Genomic DNA, 22,724 nt, shown 5'->3' with positions numbered 1-22,724 from the left:
CAAACGAGCCACCAATCGAAGGCCATCTTCACGGACACCGGTTCCAGTGTCTAGAAAGTTTCCTGTCAGGCAACTGTCGATACACTTTCGATCCCCATGGGTTTACTTTGTCGCGGTTGATCTTCGACTGCAATTAGCTCGAATCCTCGCGGGTTTTGCCCAAAGTCTGCCGCCAAGAATCGCTCGATTGAAACTTCTGTGGTAACTCGAATCGATAATGTCTTCGATCGCTTACTATTGGGGGTTCAGACCACTTTCGTCGACTTGGAACCTGTCTGGATTTCTTTCTTTCTCAACATTTTCAGGGATGAAAATAAGGTTCAATTTTTGGGTGGAAATTTTTTCTTATGAATATATTTGTCAAGAACATATGTGTAGTTTCACATATGAGGTAGAATTCCTGTTCTTCTTTAAACATTTTCAAGGACGAAGACAAGGTTGAAAATAATTTTTGGTTGCAAACATATTTGATAGTCAAGAACATATGTGTAGTTTCACATATGAAGTACAATTTTTGTTGGCATATGAAGAGACTTCAAATGAATTTAATTAATAGAGAATGAACAATAAGATGTTACTACAAATTTAAGCTTGCAAATGTCATTTATATACATACACATATGTTATTTTTAAATGTCCACATATGTCATATATACACACATGCATATGTTTTTACTTGTATTAAAATAAAAATTGATTTAGAAGTTCAAGAAGAGTACTGAGAAGATGAAGAGCACTTTTGTCAGTGAAAAATTAATTCTCAAGAATGAGACATTTTCTGAACCAACCAAAACCACCCCTCACTGAACCTCACCCTTAAATATTTGCTATCATGTAAATCTAATCTTTGCTGTTACGAAAAAATTAAATATGAATTTTCAATTAAACTTGCATTTGACATTATGCAAACACTAAACTTCCTTAACATAATTAAGGGATGATAAGCAATAATAAACATCATTAACAATAATGTTTTATTAATACATGTTACTAATAATAATTATTACCAATGTTATTAATAATGATCATTATTAATCATTTTTTTAGTAACGATAAAAATTATAATATGTTATTAGAGCATCACCTGGCAGTTTCGACTTAAACCGAATCTAAAGCTGCAGCTTAAAATTTAAGTGGAAGGTAGCGAAGGATCCGAAGGAACCCCCATGAAAAATAGTCGTTTCCGTGACCACCTCTGAATATTCCAGCGAGCATTAACTCGCATGGCTTATGCGTTTCCGTGGGGAACAAGAGAGCCATCTGTTCTTATCCTCGTTCACGGCTTTTAAGCGTTTTTAAGCCGCGTCGGGGTCGTAACAGACCGGGGAAGGGTGGAAAGACGCGGCAATGGACTTCGTGCTTTCGCATAATCGTTTGGGTTGCGTGGTCCATTCAAATTTTGGATAATTGCTGCGCTGGTCAGAAGTTTACTCTGATGTGGACATTGATTGTTAGAGAGTATTATTCGAGGAAAATAAATAATATTATCTAGTTTGGTATAGTAATATATGTCTATATTGTAATTTTGATATTTCTGTAATTTTAATTTTGGTAGATTAGTATGGGGTGTTATTAGAATGTGTATATGTTAGTTTTGTCATGAAAATTTAGTGCAAACTTTGTATGTAATAATGCAAAGAGGTACTGTTGTGATATGTGTACATATATTAGTAACATGAGATGTTATTAGGATATGTGTACACATATGAGTAAAATGAGGTGTTATTAGGATATGTGTGCACATATTAGTAAAATGAGGTATTATTAGGATATGTATATGTTAATTTTATCATGAAAATTTAGTGCAATTTTTCGTGTGTATTAATGCACAGAAGTATTGTTATGATATGTGTACACATATGAATAAAATGAAGTATTATTAGGATATGTGTGCACATATTAGTAATGACACATATGAGGTATTATTAGGATATGTATATGTTAATTTTATCATGAAAATTTAGTGCAATTTCTGGTATGTATTAATGCACAGAAGTATTGTTATGATATGTGTACACATATGAGTAAAATGAAGTATTATTAGGATATGTGTGCACATATTAGTAAAATGAGGTATTATTAGCATATGTATATGTTAATTTTATCATGAAAATTTAGTGCAATTTTTGGTGTATATTAATGCACATATGTATCTTATGATATATGTACACATATGAGTAAAATGATGTATTATAATATGTGTACATACATATGTATTTCAGCACAGAGAGGTATTATAATATGTACACATATGAATATCAGCACAGAGAGGTATTATAATATGTACACATATGAATATTAACACAGAGAGGTATTATATTATATGCATATGTGTATGTATTACTACAAAGAGGTATTATTATAAAATAAAATACATATTGGTCTTAAAAGATATTATTTATCATTAATGTACAAATGTGTTCAAATGAAGAATTATGATAACTAGAGATGTAGAGGTGTCCTCACATAATTTATACACCCTACATCAGAATTTGCAAGTGTATTAAATATTTTTCCTATACAAGATTACTTCTTATGAAGTTCCACATTTATATTCATACATTCCTACATACGTTACTGTCTCATTCCAATGTTTAATTTATACATACTTCCAATTAGAAATTCCAGTAAATGCAGACGTAAATATTTAAGGGTAGTGTCTATAACTTATATATGATCTCTATATGCATTTTACATAAAGTGATCTTAATGATTAAAAATTTTGAACGAATTAAAAATAATGCAAAGAAAATATTAACAAGCTGCAAATATGTATAATCTGAGCCGCTAATAACCCATGCTGGTTGATGCGACTATAAATAAATAAAAGAAAAAAAAGAAAATTTAAAAATAATAAAATAATGAATAACCACTCACCAATAAATAGCTGGAAGCATTGCTGCTGGTAGACTCCCTCTTCTTCGGGGGTCCACAATCCCTCTGAACCAGCGAGGTCATCTTCTTGTCATATTAGTCACCGAATACTTGTATCGCGATCACGCACGAGGAACTTTAATTAACACAAGCGTACACTTAATCACAGAACACTCCGATTAAACACGTGTAAACGTCACGCACCATGGATCTCTTATCTGCAACAAAATAAAAAAATTATGTATGTAGGAAATATTTAATGGTCAGTTATTGATTTAACTATCTAACAGTTTTCTGTTGGACACCATAATTTCACCCTTATCTAGAAGATAGAAAGTGCCGAACTAGTTGCTATAAATTTCTTTTATCTCAACCCTCTGAATTGTTTCGGAAATATGTTTTCAGTAGAAGTTGAAGTGTTATGGTCATTAATAGAAAAATATACATATGACTATATTTATATAAATTCCTGCTTTATGATTATAATTGCAAATATATTTAAAATGAATTATTGTAATTATTGTCACAATTGCAAATGTACAATACATTGCAATTGTAATTGTGGGTCATTCAAAAATATAAATTTTGTTAAAATTTTCCTGCAATAATTCTAATAATATGGTCTCTTTTCATAAGGAATTAATTTTCCCTAATTTTTGTTAGGTTTCCAAAATTTTCAACCCCCACAAAATTATTATCTTCTACCTGTAAAATTTAATTTCACAGAAATTTCTATTGAAAGCATATTTCACTGAAAAATATTTTATTCGACAGTCATTCCTTAGAATTAATTTCTGTGACTAAAACCCCCACAAAAATATTATTTCACCCTTTCATTCTCAAGTCACAAAAATCAATTCTAAGAAATATAATCTACGGAATCGAATAAAATATTTTTCCAAGACGCTTTCAACATTTCCATAAAATTAAATTTTCCACGCTCATGTAAACCACCCTTACAGCAAGATTTATCGTGTTTACCTTTATCCGTAGCCACTCGATGCTCCTTGACTGAGCTTTTCGGTCTCTAAATTCAATTCACCGGTCCACGATGGATCAAATACGAGGGGAAAGAGCCGCCTGACAACGTCAGGCAAATTCTTGCGTGAAAATCATGCCAACAATGCGGCAAATTATGCTCTTGTTGCGTGTATAACCCGGTTGAGGGTTGCAACAGATGCGATTAAGGAAATATTAAATTTCAAACGCTTTGATCTTCCATTGTCGATAACCTTAATCGCGTTGTTTAGCATTCCAATTATTTCAGTAATTTAAAAAAAAGGTACTTAATTATTTAACTGGGGTGAGTTACATTTTTGATGTTTAATATTGAGCAAAATTTTGTGGAAGCATCAAATTTATTTTTTTAGTGGTGCAATTTTAGCTTTCTTAATTTATTTTTACTATTTCATTGAAGTTGTACTTCATTTTTTTTTACTGCAAATTATTTTTAAAAATTGTTATGAAGGGTATTGTTATGAAGGTTTATGGTTCATAAGTGAAGCTTACATTTTTATTGAGGGTTGGTAAAAAATTCAGAATGATTTTATTTTACATTTTATATTATTTCATATCTTACACTATATACGTATATTTTATATTAATACACACAAGTATTTTACAATAATTCTAAAACTAATGTACATATTTTTGTACCAATTTATATATAATCTTGTTACCAACGCATAAATGATATTAGAGCTTCACACAATTTTTACAAAAGAAAATCAGACTGACCCATTTTTCTATAATAATGCAATATAACACATGTAATATAAATGACGATATAATGAAGCTCTGACTACATAAAAATCTACAATTTTGTAAAGAAATAATAAAAGTTTGAAGAACCTAAACGTCAATAAATGTATGACTTATAAGACTTATAAGATCGATGGTTTTGGACCAGTTAAGAAATGTTCCCATGAAATGCTTGAACGTTACCATCCATTGGTTACTGCAGTCATTGCCCTGATTGGTCTCGATTAAAATCGACTTGCGAAATCGCCGGAACGATCCATGCTGATGACATCAGACAGTTATAAGAAAGCCTACGATGTACATGCTCGGTGTAACACCAACATGTTTTGCGCAAGTTGCGGATGAATAATTCACACGGTACTTCCGAATGCAGAAAAAGAAAATAAAGAAGGATCTATCGATTGCTTGCACTCGATTAATCATCGATATCGTTAAGTACGATGAATTTACAAATGTTTGTGATTGCTTGTTTTTTTGGGGTATGGTTGGTATTTTAGGTATTGATTTTATGTATGATCTTTTTGGGTTTTGAGGTAAATGGTTTGTAATGGGATGTGATGGGATATGGAATTTTTTAATTTGGGAATTTAGAGATTTGGGAAATTTGGGAAACTTGCGAAACTTGAGAAATTTGGGAAATTTGGGAAATTTAGGAAATTTGGAATTTGGGAATTTAGGAGCTTGATTAGTTAGAAATTTGGGAAATTTAGGAAATTTGGAATTTGGGAATTTAGGAGCTTGATTAGTTAGAAATTTGGGAATTTAGAGATTTGGAAAATTTTGAAAATTTGGGAAACTTGGGAAACTTGGGAAATTTAGGAAATTTAGGAAATTTGGGAAATTTAGGAAATTTGAAATTTGGGAATTTAGGAAATTTAGGAAATTTGGAATTTGGGAATTTAGGAGCTTGATTAGTTAGAAACTTGGGAATTTAGAAATTTAGAAAATTTAGAAAATTTGGGAAATTTGCAAAACTTGAGAAATTTGGGAAATTTGGAATTTGGGAATTTAGGAGCTTGATTAGTTAAAAATTTAGGAATTTAGAGATGTGGGAGATTTGGAAAATTTGGGAAACGCAAAACTTGAGAAATTTGGAAAAATTGGAATATTTGGAATATTTAATAAATTCATCAAACATATTTTTTATCGCATTCAGTATTAATTGTTCCTTCAAATATATGTTGCAGTATGCTTGATATTAATTGTTCCCCCAAAATACACGTTTTACTATGTTTGTTATTAATTCTTCCTCCAAATATATCAATGATTAATTGTGGGGTTGCAACATTTTACAATTTCGTTCTATAAATTCCCACCACATAAATTGATTACTGTAGATATTTTTGTAGAAGTTCCTTCGTACAATAAATCCGACTGAAATTGATTTCTGATATCGAAGTTGCTGAGCTGTGCATCGCCAGGGGTGGTTTTATGAGATTTCAGGGAAGGTTCTATAAGATTTATTCCTGCAAACAGTTGTACCTTGATGGAATAAAATCACTTAACTATTTTGTAACTTTATAAAGCTGTTCAATACATATCTTTTTAAAACTGTTCATTCTTCTTCAAAATTCATCTTGATATTATTTAATAATGAAGCTGTGTGGATTGATGTTAAATTGCAACACGTCTCATTGATTAACTACCATCAAAATAATAAATTATATTATTAAATTCAATAAAACAAATGAATTGTCTTAGAAACCTTTTATTAACAATCTTATAATCTCACGATTTTAATTTGATGATCTTATGATTTGTTTTAAACAAATTGTTCGATAGACATTTTCTTAAAAACTGATTATTTTATTTTCTTAATTACTACAATTTTCAATTTCATTTTAAACTTCTCTACACAAAAATCAAAATATCAAATACGACGAACATAACCTTGAAAAATAACCTAACCTAACCTAACTCCTTTTTAAAACATCCCCTTAACCTTGAAGATTCATGAAAATATTTCTCTTCAGAAAAGAATATCTAAAAAGCTATTTATGTACCACAGGCGATTCTCTTAGGAAAAATACACCCTAAACCCTGGCGGATCGCATCGAATTCTCATTGAACCCCCATCGAGCGCCAAGAACTTCTAACGAGGCAAAAATGTCGAGATTACGTCTACGACGAAGGATTGATCGACAGTTCTATCGTCTGCAGCTTTGTTCGACGAATGAAACCGAACGCGAGAACAGGGGTTGACAACGTTGGGGTTTCCAGAGAAACCTCCACGGCTTACTACTTTTGACGTTTTTGCGTTTTGCTGGTGACACCTGTTCCCAGACTTTATTAAATCCCTCGACGTGCGATGTCGTTTTGCATCGAAAATAAAGGCCGGTTTCAAACCAGACGATTTTTATCGTTTCTTTCATTTCCTTCGGGGGATTCGGACCTCCTGAATGGGAGAGGTGTATGGTAATAGATGTTAATTATGGAGGGTTCATGTTTTGAAACTTTTTTTGGGGGACATTTTACGTGTTTTCGAATCTTTTTATTTTGGGGTATATAAGTTGTGGATTTGTAGATTTATGGATTATTAGGTTTCTGAATTTTTGGGTTATGGGGTTAGGAAATTTTAGAATTTCTATGTTAGCAAATTTTTATATTTCCAAATTCTTAAATTACCAAATCCCTAAATTTCTAATTTCCTAGGTTCCCAAATTTCTAATTGACCAAATTTCTAAATCCCCAAATTCTTAAATCACCAAATCCCTAAATTCCCAAATTTCTAATTTACCAAATTTCTAAATCCCCAAATTCCTAAATTACCAAATCTCTAAATCCCCAAATTTCTGAGTTCCCAAATTTCTAAATCCCCAAATTCTTAAATCACCAAATCCCTAAATTCCCAAATCTCTAAATCCCCAAATTCTTAAATCACCAAATCCCTAAATTCCCAAATTTCTAACTAATCAAACTCCTAAATTACCAAATTCCAAATTTCCTAAATTTCCCAAATTACCTAAACTCCCTAAATTTCCTAAATTTCCAAATTACCAAATCCTTTTCAAATCTCCCTCGATGCATAGCTTAATACACGGCTCGAAAATACGAGGTATATTCCCGTTATGGGGTTGAATCGAGTCGACAACAGCGAATGGAAACGCCACCCCTTCGGAAGCTCGAGATCGAACGTTGAACGTCACCGTGCAATTTTCTTGTCAAGTCGTTAGATCGCAACTTTGTTCCGAATAACGAAAAATATGAATCGTCTCGAGTTGGTGAAGTTTCATGTTTAAGCCTACGTTCTTAATGGCGTGGCACTGTTGTGCGTTGAAAGGACCGAAATTGAATCCTAGCTTGTGCACGTCACCACGAGGGCTCAGCCGAGTTTCGAAGTTATTAGAATCGCTCGATTTTCACCCTCCGGCCCTTCAAGTTTCGCGAATTTTCCCTGGGGATTCATCTGCATACGAAGGTTAGGGATTGTATTATTACTTTTCAGTCACCGTCTTATCGAGGCCTTATAGGGAGCTTTTGTTCCTGTGGAGGCACTTGTGGTTTTCGGATTTTACGGAGTTTAGGTTTTGGGGGAAAATTTTAATATGTGCTTTGTTGGAAAATTTTAATAATATATGCTTTGTTGGAAAATTTTAATAATATACATATGTATATGTTGTTTGGAAATTATAATAATACATGTGTTGTCAGAAAATTATCATATAAACACATATGTACACATATGTTACTGGACATATTATAACATATGCTTTGTTGCAAAATTTTAATAATACACATATATGTATATGTTGTTGAGAAATTATTGTAACACATGTTGTTGAGAAATTATTGTAACATACATGTCGTTGAGAAATTATAATAACACATGTGTTGTCAGAAAATTATAATATAAACACATATGTACACATATGTTACTGCACATATAATCATATATGCTTTCTTGGAAAATTTTAATAATACACATACTTATATATGTTGTTGAGAAATTATTGTAACATACATGTTGTTGAGAAATTATAATAACACATGTGTTGTCAGAAAATTATAATATAAACACATATGTACACATATGTTACTGGACATATAATAATACACGAGTTATTGGAAAATTACAGCAATGTGTACATTATTGGGAAATTATAATGACATATTCTTGAGAAGCTCTAGTATGTACATCATTAGAAAATTATAATAATACACATATGTGTATGTTGCTCCACATATGTTCATTATGATAACATATACATGACATTAACTTGTATCTTCATATTTAATATTTTTTTTCTAATAATTTTCTTTTAGATATTTTATATTCTTCTGTTGTTAAAAAGTTACATTAATGTACATGTCGTTAGAAAATTATAATAACACACATGTGCATATGTTGCTACACATATGTTCATTATAATAATACATACATGACTTTATCTTGTATGTTCATATAGAATATTCTTTTCTAATAATTTTCTTTTATATATTTTATATTCTTGTGTTGTTAAAAAGTTACATTAATGTACATGTCGTTAGAAAATTATAATAACACACATGTGCACATGTTGCTACACATATGTTCATTATTACAATATAATACATACATGAAATTAACTTGTATGTTCATATATAATATTTTTTTCTAATAATTTTCTTTTATATATTTTATATTTTTGACATCAATTTTTATTCCCATATTTTGTATTCATAAAATAAATTTTTATATAAACATTCAATATTTTTAACAACAATTTTTATGCCCATATTTCAAAATTTTTCATAATAATTTCAAATATGGTGTTCAGTTGATGTATGAAATAAAGGAGCACGACGATATAAAATTAGTTTAAATTGGCTGGAACAATTCGACCCGCATACACCCGTATACCGATGGAAACGAGCCTTGACACGCGTCTGCTCTTCTTACGTCGCAGCGAACAACTTCAGAAAAAAGAACCTCGAAGAACGTTAAACGATCGAGTGTACTTTCTTCCGGGATCACACCACGCTCAATTGAAAATTCTCTCAAGTTTTCGAGACCTTGAAGACTCGAGAGCTTAAGGAGGCAAGAAAGTTTGACAAGCTCCTGCTAAAAGCTGTCTCGTCGTGCAAAAAATTGAGTTAAAATACGTGGGATGAAACTTCGGGCTTAATTTATTCTACAAAATATTTACCACCTTATTCAAGCTTGTAAAAATTAATACAAAATCCTTCTGAATTTTCAATTAAAAAAAAAAATTCAATTGCATATATATTTATTTTTATACTCGTTAATGTAACTCGTAAATATTCAATGTTAGAAATTATTTCAAACAGCAAAAAAATTAATTATAAGATATATTTATAGAAGAAGAATTAGAGAAATATTTACAGAAAAAGAATTGTAAGTAAATTATTTTTTAACCTTGATTCAAGTACCAGGTTCAATGCAGTAAATTTGATAAAACGAAGCGAATCAAACAGCGTTCGTTAAGTGTTGATGTAAATTACTATTAATGAAATGGGACGTAACGGTGCAGCATCTAAATTCAGGCAGTACGACTTCTTTATCGTAGCAGACGAAGGAGACGGGAAGTCCGAGAAGGCTGAACGACGGATCAAACTAAGTAGCCAGACGGAGTGTTGGTGTGTAAAACGATAAGTTAGCGAGCAACAAGCTCGGATACGCTTTAAAAAGACGTGGCCTCTTAGTGCTGCGTGTATCTACCGGGTGATGTGCAAGTAAGGATGGGAACTTTACTTTTGAACTTTGGAAACTTTTGGGACTTTTTAGGACTAGAAAATTTTGGGACTTTGAGGAGGTGGAATTTTGAGAGTTTGGGATTTTGAGAAATTGGAATTTTTGGAGGTTGGGACTTTGGGAGTTTGGGACTTTGGGAAGGGGGAATTTTGGGACTTTTGGGACTGGAGGATTTTGGGACTTTGAGGAGGTGGAATTTTAGAAGTTTGGAATTTTGGGAGTTTGAGACTTTGAGAAAGTGGAATTTTGGGACTTAGGGAGTTTGAGAGAGTGGAATTTGGGGACTTTTGGGACTGTGGGAGTTTGGAACTTTGAGAGAGTGGAATTTTGGGGCTTTGGGACTTTGAGAGAGTGGAATTTTGGGGCTTTGGGACTTTGAGAGAGTGGAATTTTGGGGCTTTGGGACTTTGAGAGAGTGGAATTTTGGGACTTTTGGAACTTTGAGAAGGTGGAATTTTAGAAGTTTGGAATTTTGGGAGTTTGGGACTTTGAGAGAGTGGAATTTTGGGGCTTTGGGACTTTGAGAGAGTGGAATTTTGGGACTTTTGGGACTTTGGGAGTTTGGAACTTTGAGAGAGTAGAATTTTGGGACTTTTGGAACTTTGAGAAGGTGGAATTTTAGAAGTTTGGAATTTTGGGAGTTTGGGACTTTGAGAAAGTGAAATTTTGGGACTTTGGGACTTTGAGAGAGTGGAATTTCGGGACTTTTGGGACTTTGGGAGCTTGGAACTTTGAGAGAGTGGAATTTTAGAAGTTTGGAACTCTGGAAGTTTGGGACTTTGAGAGAGTGGAACTTTGGGACTTTGGGAGTTTGAGAGAGTGGAATTTTGGGACTTTTGGAACTCTGAGAAGGTGGAATTTTAGAAGTTTGGAACTTTGCGAGTTTGAGACCTTGAAAGAGTGGAATTTTGAGAGTCTTGAGCCCACAGAATTTTGAGACTTTGAGAAATTGTAATATTGGGACTCTGGAACTTTAAGAAATGAGGTCAGTGAAAAATTATAATTTTGAAAATTTAGGACTTTGAAATTTTGGGCCCTTCAAAATTAATTCTTCCCAATCCCTAAGATATTACAACTCTGAATTAGAACTTCAAGCCCTCTGTCATCAAACCTTAAAAAATTTAAACTTACATAATTTTTAATCTGTCCCCCCATTTAATAACCACACCTCCAACTTCAGGATACCCAAAATTTTGCAAACTATATTACACAATCTTAAAACTATACAATATCGTAGGTGTGGGATTTAGTTTCATTTCCACACACCACTGTACCCTAACCTAAACACCATTTGTACTTTAAGTTCATCAAGAACCGGAACACTCATCAGATGCCTATCAGACTCCAAAATATATTAGCCGAAGTACATACATATCTTAGACGCATTCTGCGTTCGTTTATCAAAAGATCGATCAGTATTCCGCGTCCGGACTCACAAGGCGATTCGTCATTCGCTGCGAGCAATCAGCGTAATTGGCGCTGGGAAACGCGAAACGGGAAGGACGACTAACTGTACGGGTTAGGTTAATAAATAACTCGATACGGATCACGTGTTCACGAATTCGTGCAAAAATTTTTGAGAAGGAACCTTCTGTGAACCTTGTGTTCCCTGAGGAACGAAAAAGCATTCCGTGAAAGCATCCAGCGTACTTCCTGCCTTGAATGAATCGTTCCCTTGGTTCCGTCGTTCCTTGGACAAAAAGCAGGCGTAACACCTACAATTGCGGAGATAACGTGGGAGGATTGGTATCTGGGGATATTTGAGTCAGTTGGAAATTTGCGAATAAGAGATTTGGAAATTTGGGTAATAGAGTTTGGGGATTTTGGGATTTGAGGAGGAGATATTTGAGGAGTTAGGTATTGGAGAGTGCAGGGATTTGTAGATGTAGGAATTTGGGGAGTTGGGTATTAGAGAGTACTGGGATTTGTGAGTGTAGGAATTTGGGAAGTTAGGTATTGGAGAGGTATTGGGATTTGTGGATGTAGGAATTTGGGGAGTTAGGGATTTGGGGAGTTACGTATTGGAGAGTACTGGGATTTGTGGATGTAGGAATTTGGAAACTTAGGAATTTGGGGAGTTAGGGTTTTGGGGAGTTGGATATTGGAGAGTACAGGGATTTGTGAGTGTAGGAATTTGGGAAGTTAGGTATTGGAGAGGTATTGGGATTTGTGGATGTAGGAATTTGGGGAGTTAGGGATTTGGGGAGTTGAATATTAGAGAGTACAGGGATTTGTGAGTGTAGGAATTTGGAGACTTAGGGATTTAGGAAGTTATGTATTAGAGAGTACAGGGATTTGTGAGTGTAGGAATTTGGGGAGTTATGGTTTTGGGGAGTTAGGTATTAGAGAGTACAGGGATTTGTGAGTGTAGGAATTTGGGGACTTGGGAATTTGGGGGTTTGGGAGTTTGAGATATGGAGATTTGAGGATGTAGGGATTGGGGGACTTATTTGGGGACCTAGAGATTTGGGAGTGTACAAATTTGGATATTTAGGTGTTTGGATATGTGGAGATTTGGACATGTAGATATTTGGATCAGTAGAAATTTGAAGGCGTAGAAATTTGGACATTTAGGTATTTGGTTATGTGGAGATTTGGACATGTGGGTGTTTGGGTATGTAGAGATTTGGACATGTAGGTATTTGGATGTGTAGAAATTTGGAGATGTACAGATTTGGATATTTAGGTATTTGGGTATGTAGAGATTTGGACATGTAGGTGTTTGAGTATGTGGAGATTTGGACATGTAGGTGTTTGAGTATGTAGAGATTTGGACATGTAGGTGTTTGAGTATGTAGAGATTTGGACATATAGATGTTTGGATGTGTAGAAATTTAGAGGTGTAGGGATTTGAACATTTAGCTACTTGGGTATGTAGACATTTGGAGGTGTAGTGATTTAAATATTTAGCTATATGAGTATGTAGAAATTTGAGCATGTAGAGATTTAGATATTTAGGCGCTTAGGTATGTAGACATTTGTATGTGTAGTCATATGGATATGTAGGTATGTGAATACGTAGAAATGTGTGGATGTAGAGATTTGGATATTTAGGTGTTTAAGTATGTAGACATTTGTATGTGCAGTCATATGGATATGTAAGTATGTGAAAACGTATAAATGTGTGGATGTAAAGATTTGGTAATGTAAGAATGTAGAGTAATAGCACTTTAAGGATACTAAAACTGCAAGTTGTAGAATTCAAGGTTATAGCCATGTGGATACACAAGGGACATTTAGGACATGTATCAATTATAGATTTGCAAGTGATTATAGCTTTGTAAATTATAGACTTGTAAGATTTGTATAGATTTGAAATTCGGAGGTGTAAGATTCAAGGTTATAGCGATGTGGATACACAAGGGGCATTTAGGACATTTATCAATTATAGATTTGCAAGTGATTATAGCTTTGTAAGTTATAGACTTGTAAGATTTGTATAGATTTGAAATTTGGAGATATAGGATTCAAGGTTACAGCCATGTGGATACACAAGGGACATTTAGGACATTTATAAATTACAGATTTGCAAGTGATTATAGCCTTATAAGCTATAGATTTGTAAGTGATAACTCAAGTATTACAACACGTCTGTGTACATTCAAGAACTAAATTCACCCCTATAAAAACATTTCCTCGAACAAAGCACGCGAAAAATCCAGAGCATCAAACGAACTCATTCCATCCCTACAAAACAGAAGGAATTATTAATGTACTCACCTAACACGTGTCACGCAAAGCTCCGTGATCCCCGCTGAATTATAGAAACGTCGAAAGGCCACGTGTCGACGCTGAAGCACGCGAACAAAGAGGGTGTACCGGGTTTTCGAATGCTCACGTGGCCATTTTACCGTGAACGGAACGTGTATTATAGCGCGAAGCACGCTACACTGTAGGGACAGCACTTCACTCGAGCGCGGACACCGAGACACTGAACCTAACCGTAGTCCTTGCCCTCGAAAACGCTCAGGTACCACCTAAGGCCCGTCTACAACGTAAACAAAGAGTCTTGTTTGCCATCGACATTATTCCTTGGCTGGTTACACACGTTCTCCCTCCTCTCTAGGTCTTTCGACGATTGTTGCGGTAGCAGGTAATTTTCTCGACTGTACGACCGCCTGTTTGCCAACGCGACCTTTGCAGCGTTCAAAGAAGACCTGGCCAATGAATGCTGGTCATTCCGTTTTTATTTAACACGTTCTTAAGAGCGCGAGCGCACTCGGGGCTTCTGCTTGCTATACATTTGATGTCACTCGATGACACACCATGTGCGTCTTGTTATATTACGTACTCTTCGTAACACGTTGCATTTTTCTTGACACGTATAGTATACACTTCATGACGCACTTTATGCGTCTTATGAAATGTACTTTTATATTGTATGACGCACCTTATGCGTCAAATGAACTACACTTCAGATATTGATATATGACGCACCTTATGTGTCATATGAAGTATACTGGATATATTTATATATGACGCACCTTATGCGTCATGTGAAGTATACTTGATATATTTATATATGACGCACCTTATGCGTCATGTGAAGTATACTTGATATATTGATATATGACGCACCTTATGTGTCATGTGAAATATACTGGATATATTGATATATGACACACCTTATGCGTCATATGAATTGTGCTTTTATATTCTATGACGCACCTGATGCGTCATATGACGACTACTGGATATATTGATACATGACGCACCTTATGCGTCATACGAAGTATACTGAATATATTTATGTACGACGCACCGTATGCGTCATATGGAGTATACCTGATATATTGATGTATGACGCACCGTATGCGTCATGTTATTACTGTCAGTGGATGACGCACCATATGCGTCTTGTCGTGTGTATAGAATACATTCAATGACGCACCTTACGCGTCATATGAAATATACTGGAAATATTTATATATGACGCATCATATGTGTCATATGTTATGTTATTACTGTCACTGGATGACGCACCGTATGCGTCTTGTTGTGTGTATAGAATATCAGTGACGCACCTCATGCGTCTTCAGCTATGTAGTGATCGTTGAAGACGCACAGCAAATGTTCTTTATTATGTACACCTTGTATTGTCTATTCATTGTAATTAGCACACCAGCTGTTTCATTCTAATTGGATGACGCACCTTGTGCGTCTTCTCTTCTGAAATAAATATCGTCAGTAATGCACTTCATACGTTATTCAATAGAATACGATGTATGCTTTTTATGAAGTTGCATGACGCACCATGTGTGTCCTACATCACACGTCTATTAAATAGAATGACGCACCTGGTGCGTCCTACAGTGAAAAGTCCTATACAATAAAAATATTGTATTTGATAGACATTTTATGTGTGTCTTATGTCTCCATTATATACAGTGACCTTTTGCGTCTTATGTTGTACCTACAATCCACTGACTCACACGGTGCGTCACATGAAAGAACAGTTATTGCATAAGTGAGACAAAAAAATAAAATGTACAGTTAAATTTCTATGTCACAGTGGAAGTATAATGTTGTGGACAATCATCATTAATGGTCCACACAGTTATCAATAATGTTTAACCCAGCGTAAAGTCTATTTTTGCTTCGTTTCTTGTCAATGATTACCTCACTCCGTAATTTCCTCGGTTTTATGGTCACAGATTTACGAGCAGTTTTTGTAGCATTCGAGAAGTGCTAGGCAGTAAATGGGGAGATGATCGTTTTTTGATGATGTTAGGTGAAAGTATAGTAATAAACCTTTGGATCTGGTAGATGTTGCATTTATGTATACAAACCGACTCAGGTTAAATTTTCACTTCACTGTAAAAAAATTGATTTCGACACCGATGGACGTAGTGAATGACTTGTTAAATAGTTTTGGACTCGTCACAGTATCGATGCTTAATTGATAGAAGCTTGAGGTGCGAGTGTTCGAACATCGATCCGGACAAATTTAGCGGACGCCACGGAAGAGGACGACGACCAGAGAAAGACTCCAGCACCACTGGTTACTGCATTAACATCATCATCGCCATCGACCTCCTCTTCCACCACCGAACACTCTACCAGGGCTGCCACCATCTTTGACAACGGGCCCTTCGTTCTTTAATATTCTCGTACCATCTAGGATTCTACAATCCATTATTTACGGGTCCTTCTACAATTCATGCACATCCATTCTACAATTCATTCTTTGTAAGTTTATCCTTGCAGTTTTGTTAGAAATTGATTGATTATTGGCAGATAATACATAACAGTATACGTATATTTAACTTAATGTACCTTTTTGATATACAGATTTATAGTCATTTCTGTTGTGGTCATCTCTGGAGCAAACTGTATTGTGCATGTCTGAGTTGGCACGTGATATGATAAGCTTTGTAATGTCTATTTAGGAGACACGTAACACTTGCACAATTTTTTATGAAATTATTAATTTTTATATAATGTAAATGAAACATGTATTTCATATTTAATTTTATGTTTGACATGAAGTTTATATAGGTGTTCATTTTATGTATAATTCATATATGTATAAGTCATATGAAAACCTGCATTATACATCATTTTAAAATATAGTACATTTAAATTACATAGTATAATTGTTTTATTATTATCAAGTTAAATATTGATTATTGATTGACAATTTATAATGAAACAAAAGTACACCTCAATTTGTTTTAAATTATTTTACTATTGTCAAGTTAAATATTGATTATCGATTGACAATTTATAATGAAACAAAAGTACACCTCAATTTTTTAAAAATTGTTTTACTATTATCAAGTTAAATATTGATTATCGATTGACAATTTATAATGAAACAAAAGTACACCTCAATTTTTTAAAAATTGTTTTACTATTATCAAGTTAAATATTGATTATCGATTGACAATTTATAATGAAACAAAAGTACACCTCAATTTTTTAAAAATTGTTTTACTATTATCAAGTTAAATATTGATTATCGATTGACAATTTATAATGAAACAAAAGTACACCTCAATTTTTTAAAAATTGTTTTACTATTATCAAGTCAAATATTGATTATCGATTGACAATTTATAATGAAACAAAAGTATACTTCAATTTTTTAAAAATTGTTTTACTGTTATCAAGTTAAATATTACTTATCGATTGACAATTTATAATGAAACAAAAGTACACCTCAATTTTTTAAAAATTGTTTTACTGTTATCAAGTTAAATATTGATTATCGATTGACAATTTATAATGAAACAAAAGTACGCCTCAATTTTTTAAAAATTGTTTTACTGTTATCAAGTTAAATATTGATTATCGACTGACAATTTATAAAATAACAAAAATGTATTTAAATTTATTTCAGAATTTATGAATAATTAACTCTAAAAGGTTGCATAACAAGTATAACAAAATTACACAATAACATTGCACAATACATTCAATCCCAAACACAATAAATATAGGATCACAGATTAGATTATACTAATGCTACTATTGTTGTCTATATTACATAATACATAGAAGAAACAAGTGTTGTCGAGTCACCTGAATTCGAGATTCAATACAGATAACCTGACTCGAAAAATACATAAAGAGAAGACAGTAAGAAAAGTAGAGAAAAGAGATAGACAGTCGCTGAATCATGCAACTAAAATATACCGAGTGTACGTTTCGTATCCGAGTGTATATTCATTGAAAAAACGAATGAATCAAGCAGCAGCTGTTTATTAATAAACGAGCACGTTTAGTGGAACGTTTGCATGGAAGGTGTTCTTGCAACGGGGAATATGGATGTGGAAATTCTAGGTATAAATATTGCTTTTTTGTTGGTGGTGAGTCATTGGTTTTTTAGGTGTATTTGGAGGAGATTATAATAGTGAAGATATTGGTAGAAGATGCAAGGAATGAGATAAAATTAAGATTTTATTAAATAAAATTAAAAAGTTTTAATGTAGCTATGTACAGAACATTGATTATAAAAAATGTTTAAATCTGACAATATAAAAATCTAAAAATCTGAAATATGAATAATTGAAAAATTGAAAAACTGAAAAATTGAAAAGTTGAAAAAATGAAAAATTGAATTCTTGAGAATTTGGAAAAAATTGAAGAATTGAAACCTTGATAAATTGGAAAAATTGAAGATTTGGAACCTTGAGAATTGCAAAAATTGAAAAACTGAAGAATTGAAAAGTTGAAAAGTTGAAAAGTTAAAAAGTTGAAAAATTGAATTCTTGAGAATTTGGAAAAAATTGAAGAATTGAAACCTTGATAAATTGGAAAAATTGAAGAATTGAAACCTTAAGAATTGCGAAAATTGCAAAATTGAAAAATCTAAACATTTTAAACTTCAAAGTCCAATAACCTAAAAATGAAAAAATCTTCTAACCTTATAACCTAAAAATCTAAAAGTCTAAAAATTGCAAAATTCAACACAAAACCCTCCACATTACAACAATTAACAGAAAAGAAAGATCCACAAAAATATTAATTAAAGAACCATACTAACATCCTGCCACAGCAAAAAAAATTTATGTCCAACTGATATCCAAGTATTAGCCCGACCGTTCATTATCCTCAAAGATGATGACATTATAATTGCATAATTCGTCGACGAAGTTACGTCCGTATCTCAGCTAACACTCATTACACATTACATAATAGTACATAATACCGAGTCCCCGAAATTGAAGATCCACTGTCTCGGGATACTCTTATACTCCTTTGTATCGAATTTAACTTAATTTCTACCTCGCAGCAAATTATCATTGACTCCCTGAATTTACTGAAGATAAAAGGTCCTTGATGTATGGATAATAAGGTTACAGCTCGACATTCGACCAGCAATTAAATCAAAAAACGATCCGCCCCTGCTAATTACCGGGCGTCAGGCTTCATTAAGAGCCGCCTTTGTTCTATCCCCTTTGTTTGAATTAAGCGTCATCGATTGCTCGCAATATCGCAAGGATTTCCGGAGGATAATGCAATCAGAGCTCTCCCACATTGCAAATTAATACGGGCAATTGCGAGAAAACTAGAAAAATTAACACAAGGCACGAACAAAAATTTGATGTATTCTCTACATAATCTGTCGGAAAAGTAGCTTTTTAAATTTAAGGAAAACTAGCGCCTATAAAAACATCTAGCATCTATTAAAACATGTTATCTGACAGTATACCTCCCAAAACACAACAATTATTGCAATCGAGCAACGAATAAACTTACAGCGTTTAACGCGACAGAACCTTTCACCGCATTACAAAATCACAGGCAAGCAACAAATTGCTCGCGTCGAATATTGCGAGGATCTTATCAAAGCCAGACGAAACTGTACATTCCTGGAATCGATTGTAACTAGTGATGGGACTCGGTGCTTTAAGTATGAACCTCGAACAAAGCGCCAAAGTGCTACGAGGAAATCCAGGCTCTCCAAAATCAAAAAATTGCGACTCCAGAAGTCCCTCGAGAAGACAATGTTAATTTGCTTTTACGATTCTAAAGGAATTATACTTCGGGAATTCGTTCCACAGGGACAAAATGTTAATGGCGAATATTATCTGGGTGTTATGGAACGTTTGTGGAAGAGGATCGTGAGGCCCGAATATCGAGCGTTGGGAAGTTGGTTTCTGTTGCATGATAACGCAACATGCAGAACTGTCTGTTCGTGAATTTTTGGCGAAAAAGTCTGCAACATCCTCCAAACCTGACCTCCATGTGATTACTTCCTTTTGCAAAACTGAAATTAGGTATAAAAGGAACGTTTCATGACACTTACACAAGTCCAAGCAGCGTTCAACTCCACATGTGGACATTTGGAGAACAGTTATTCTCTTTTGCACTAAAGAGCGTTGTGCTGAAACATCTAACCTCTAGATTCTGATGAATTATAAATCCTTGGATCTTCAAATCCTTGACGTACATACTGTGCATGTATAAGGCTACCAATGTTCTAATTGTAAATTAAGGGACTCACCATCCATAGGTTCCACTTATTCACAAATCACCTATTCATCACAACTATTCATCAAACCCATTCACAACAAAATTTTATACGAATTATCATATAGAAAATATGATAAACACTCTAACAAAGTCGCTCGAAAACCAGTTCTCCACAAAAGCCAGGAATAACTAAGTGAAACAATTTGCAATGCAAATATCAAACACCGGACACGACTCCCAACACGCGCACTAGTTAAGTAATTCTAATTCTGACAAAAAGCACAGCCTCGAACGTCGAACTTTCGTATAGACAGAAAGAGGCCAGGCGGTTAAACGAGAAAATATACAAAGTTTGATTATTGGTTGTCGTGAGAAAGAAATCGGAGCGCGGAGAAAATGGACAGAGGGTAGAAAAAAAAAGGGAAGGCGGAAGCAAGGCGAAGATTATTTTCAGCGGCGTTACGATTTCAGTTTGTTTATCGTCAAATGGACGTGGCTAGCTGGAACCCGCAGGAAACGGATACGATTAGGCCTACGCGTGCGTATGTGCGAGACGTGGAAACAGACACTGATTAGACTCGAAATCAATTTTTTCTTTCTCGACTGGTTTCCTGTCGCGACCGGTGGAAAACTCGATCCCACATTTTTCTGCCGGAGTTGTTGCATTATTTAACTTTCGACTTTCGATTTAATTCGCGAAATTATGAGGTGAGAGAAGTAAAAGCATCTCGAAGCACAACTTCAAACCTTTTCAAAAATAAAAATGAATACTAAAATGGAACGAAAATAAACAAGATAAAATTGTATATATACAAGACAGAATAAAATTGTAAATAAAAAATAAAAATATCCGGAATGAACGATAAAATATCGTAGGTGAAATATCAAACTCCATCATGGTTGATGAAGAGAGAACAGTAAAAATATATTCAACGCAAAGTACCATAACCTCAAACCTAACCTCTTCAAAAATAAAAATGAACACCAAAATGGATCGAAAATAAACAAGATAAAATTGTATATATACAAGACAGAATAAAATTGTAAATAAAAAATAAAAATATCCGATATAAACGAGAAAATATCGTAGGTGAAATATCAAACTCCATCATGGACGATGAAGAGAGAACAGTAAAAATATCTGCAACGAAACGCACCATAACCTCAAACCTAACCTCTCCAAAAATAAAAATGAAAAATAGCAAAATAAAAATAAATAAGAATACCCTGTATAAGGTAGTAAATAAAAAATGAAAATGTCACAGGAAAAAATATCAAACTCCATCATGGACGACGGAGAGAGAACAGTAAAAATATATTCAACGCAAAGCACCATAACCTCAAACCTAACCTCTTCAAAAATAATTAATGAGAAATAGCAAAACAAAAATAAATAAATATACCCTGCATAAGACAGTAAATAAAAAATAAAAATATCCCAAATAAAATATCATAGGTGAAATATCAAACCTTGAAAATATGAAACTCCATCATGGACGACGGAGAGAGTGCATTAAAAATGTCTCCAACGCAAAGCACCATAACCTCAAACCCAACTTCTTCAAAAATAGTTAATGAAAAATACCAAAACAAAAATAAATAAAAATACCCTGCATGAGACAGTAAATAAAAAATAAAAATATCCCAAATAAAATATCACAGGTGAAATATCAAACCTTGAAAATATGAAACTCCATCATGGACGACGGAGAGAGTGCATTAAAAATGTCTCCAACGCAAAGAACCATAACCTCACCTCTCCATAAATAAAACTAAAAAATACCAAAACAAAAATGTCCTGCATAAATAAAAATATCGCGAACAAACAAGAAAATATCAAAGGTATACGAAACCGAAAGACAGCGCACGTGTCGCTAAAAAAGGAGACAAAAGGTCAAAACGAAGACTGAAGTGGACCTCGTAGGGGTTGTTTCGAGCACCGTACGATCAGGTGGAAATTAATCGTGGAGACGAGATCGAGGAAAAGGGAAGAAAGAAAAAAAATGTAATTATCGAGCCGGCGAAGAGTGGCCGTCGGACTAATGGCCACGGCACGTTGGCGGGGATGGTTCCTGGCCAGATGGTCCTGTTTTAAGGGTGTCTCTCGAGATACAAGGGTTCGACATTAACGCCAGTCTTCTGGCGCGGAAGGGTCCGAGAGGGCTGCGAAATACAAGCGAACAAGCAAGCTGCACGAACTTGCTTTCCATAGAGTTGGACCGTAGCTAAACCGCTATGGGGTGGTTGGAAACCCCACTCTAGTTCAGCAATCGTACGGTCCTGGGAAATGCAAACTATAATGGAATAATTTATCAGTGGCTTGCGTTATGGACGCTAGGGACTTTCTTGACGGAACGACACCCTTTCGAATGAGTGCTGGGTGCTTTGTAAATTGTCGCGTTTTTGGTTTTTAATGAAACGGTTGTAGGGGAGGTTTATGGACATCTGGTTTCTTAATTAATTATTTTATTATTTA

General features: G+C 34.0%; 1 protein-coding gene across 7 annotated transcripts in view; it reads right to left on the bottom strand.

Annotated features, from left to right (window-relative positions):
- spri (Src homology 2 domain-containing protein sprint) overlaps positions 1–22,724 on the bottom strand; it is a 225,163-nt gene that overhangs the window by 155,708 nt on the left and 46,731 nt on the right. For 3 of the 7 annotated variants that reach the window (XM_012294189.2, XM_076539432.1, XM_076539435.1), the window contains exons 1-2: positions 14,048–14,278; positions 2,878–3,092 (exon numbers count right to left, since the gene is read on the bottom strand). In XM_012294189.2, coding sequence (XP_012149579.1) covers positions 2,878–2,958 — 81 coding nt within the window. In that variant the 5' untranslated portion in view covers positions 2,959–3,092; positions 14,048–14,278. Of the gene's footprint in view, positions 1–2,877; positions 3,093–14,047; positions 14,283–22,724 lie in introns of those variants that run through there. The other 4 variants (XM_076539433.1, XM_076539437.1, XM_076539436.1 and 1 more) reach the window with 3 other exon arrangements.

This window comes from Megachile rotundata, chromosome 14 (genome assembly GCF_050947335.1).
Source record: "Megachile rotundata isolate GNS110a chromosome 14, iyMegRotu1, whole genome shotgun sequence".
Lineage (NCBI taxonomy): Eukaryota > Metazoa > Arthropoda > Insecta > Hymenoptera > Megachilidae > Megachile > Megachile rotundata.
This window is presented reverse-complemented; position numbering and strand designations above follow the sequence as displayed.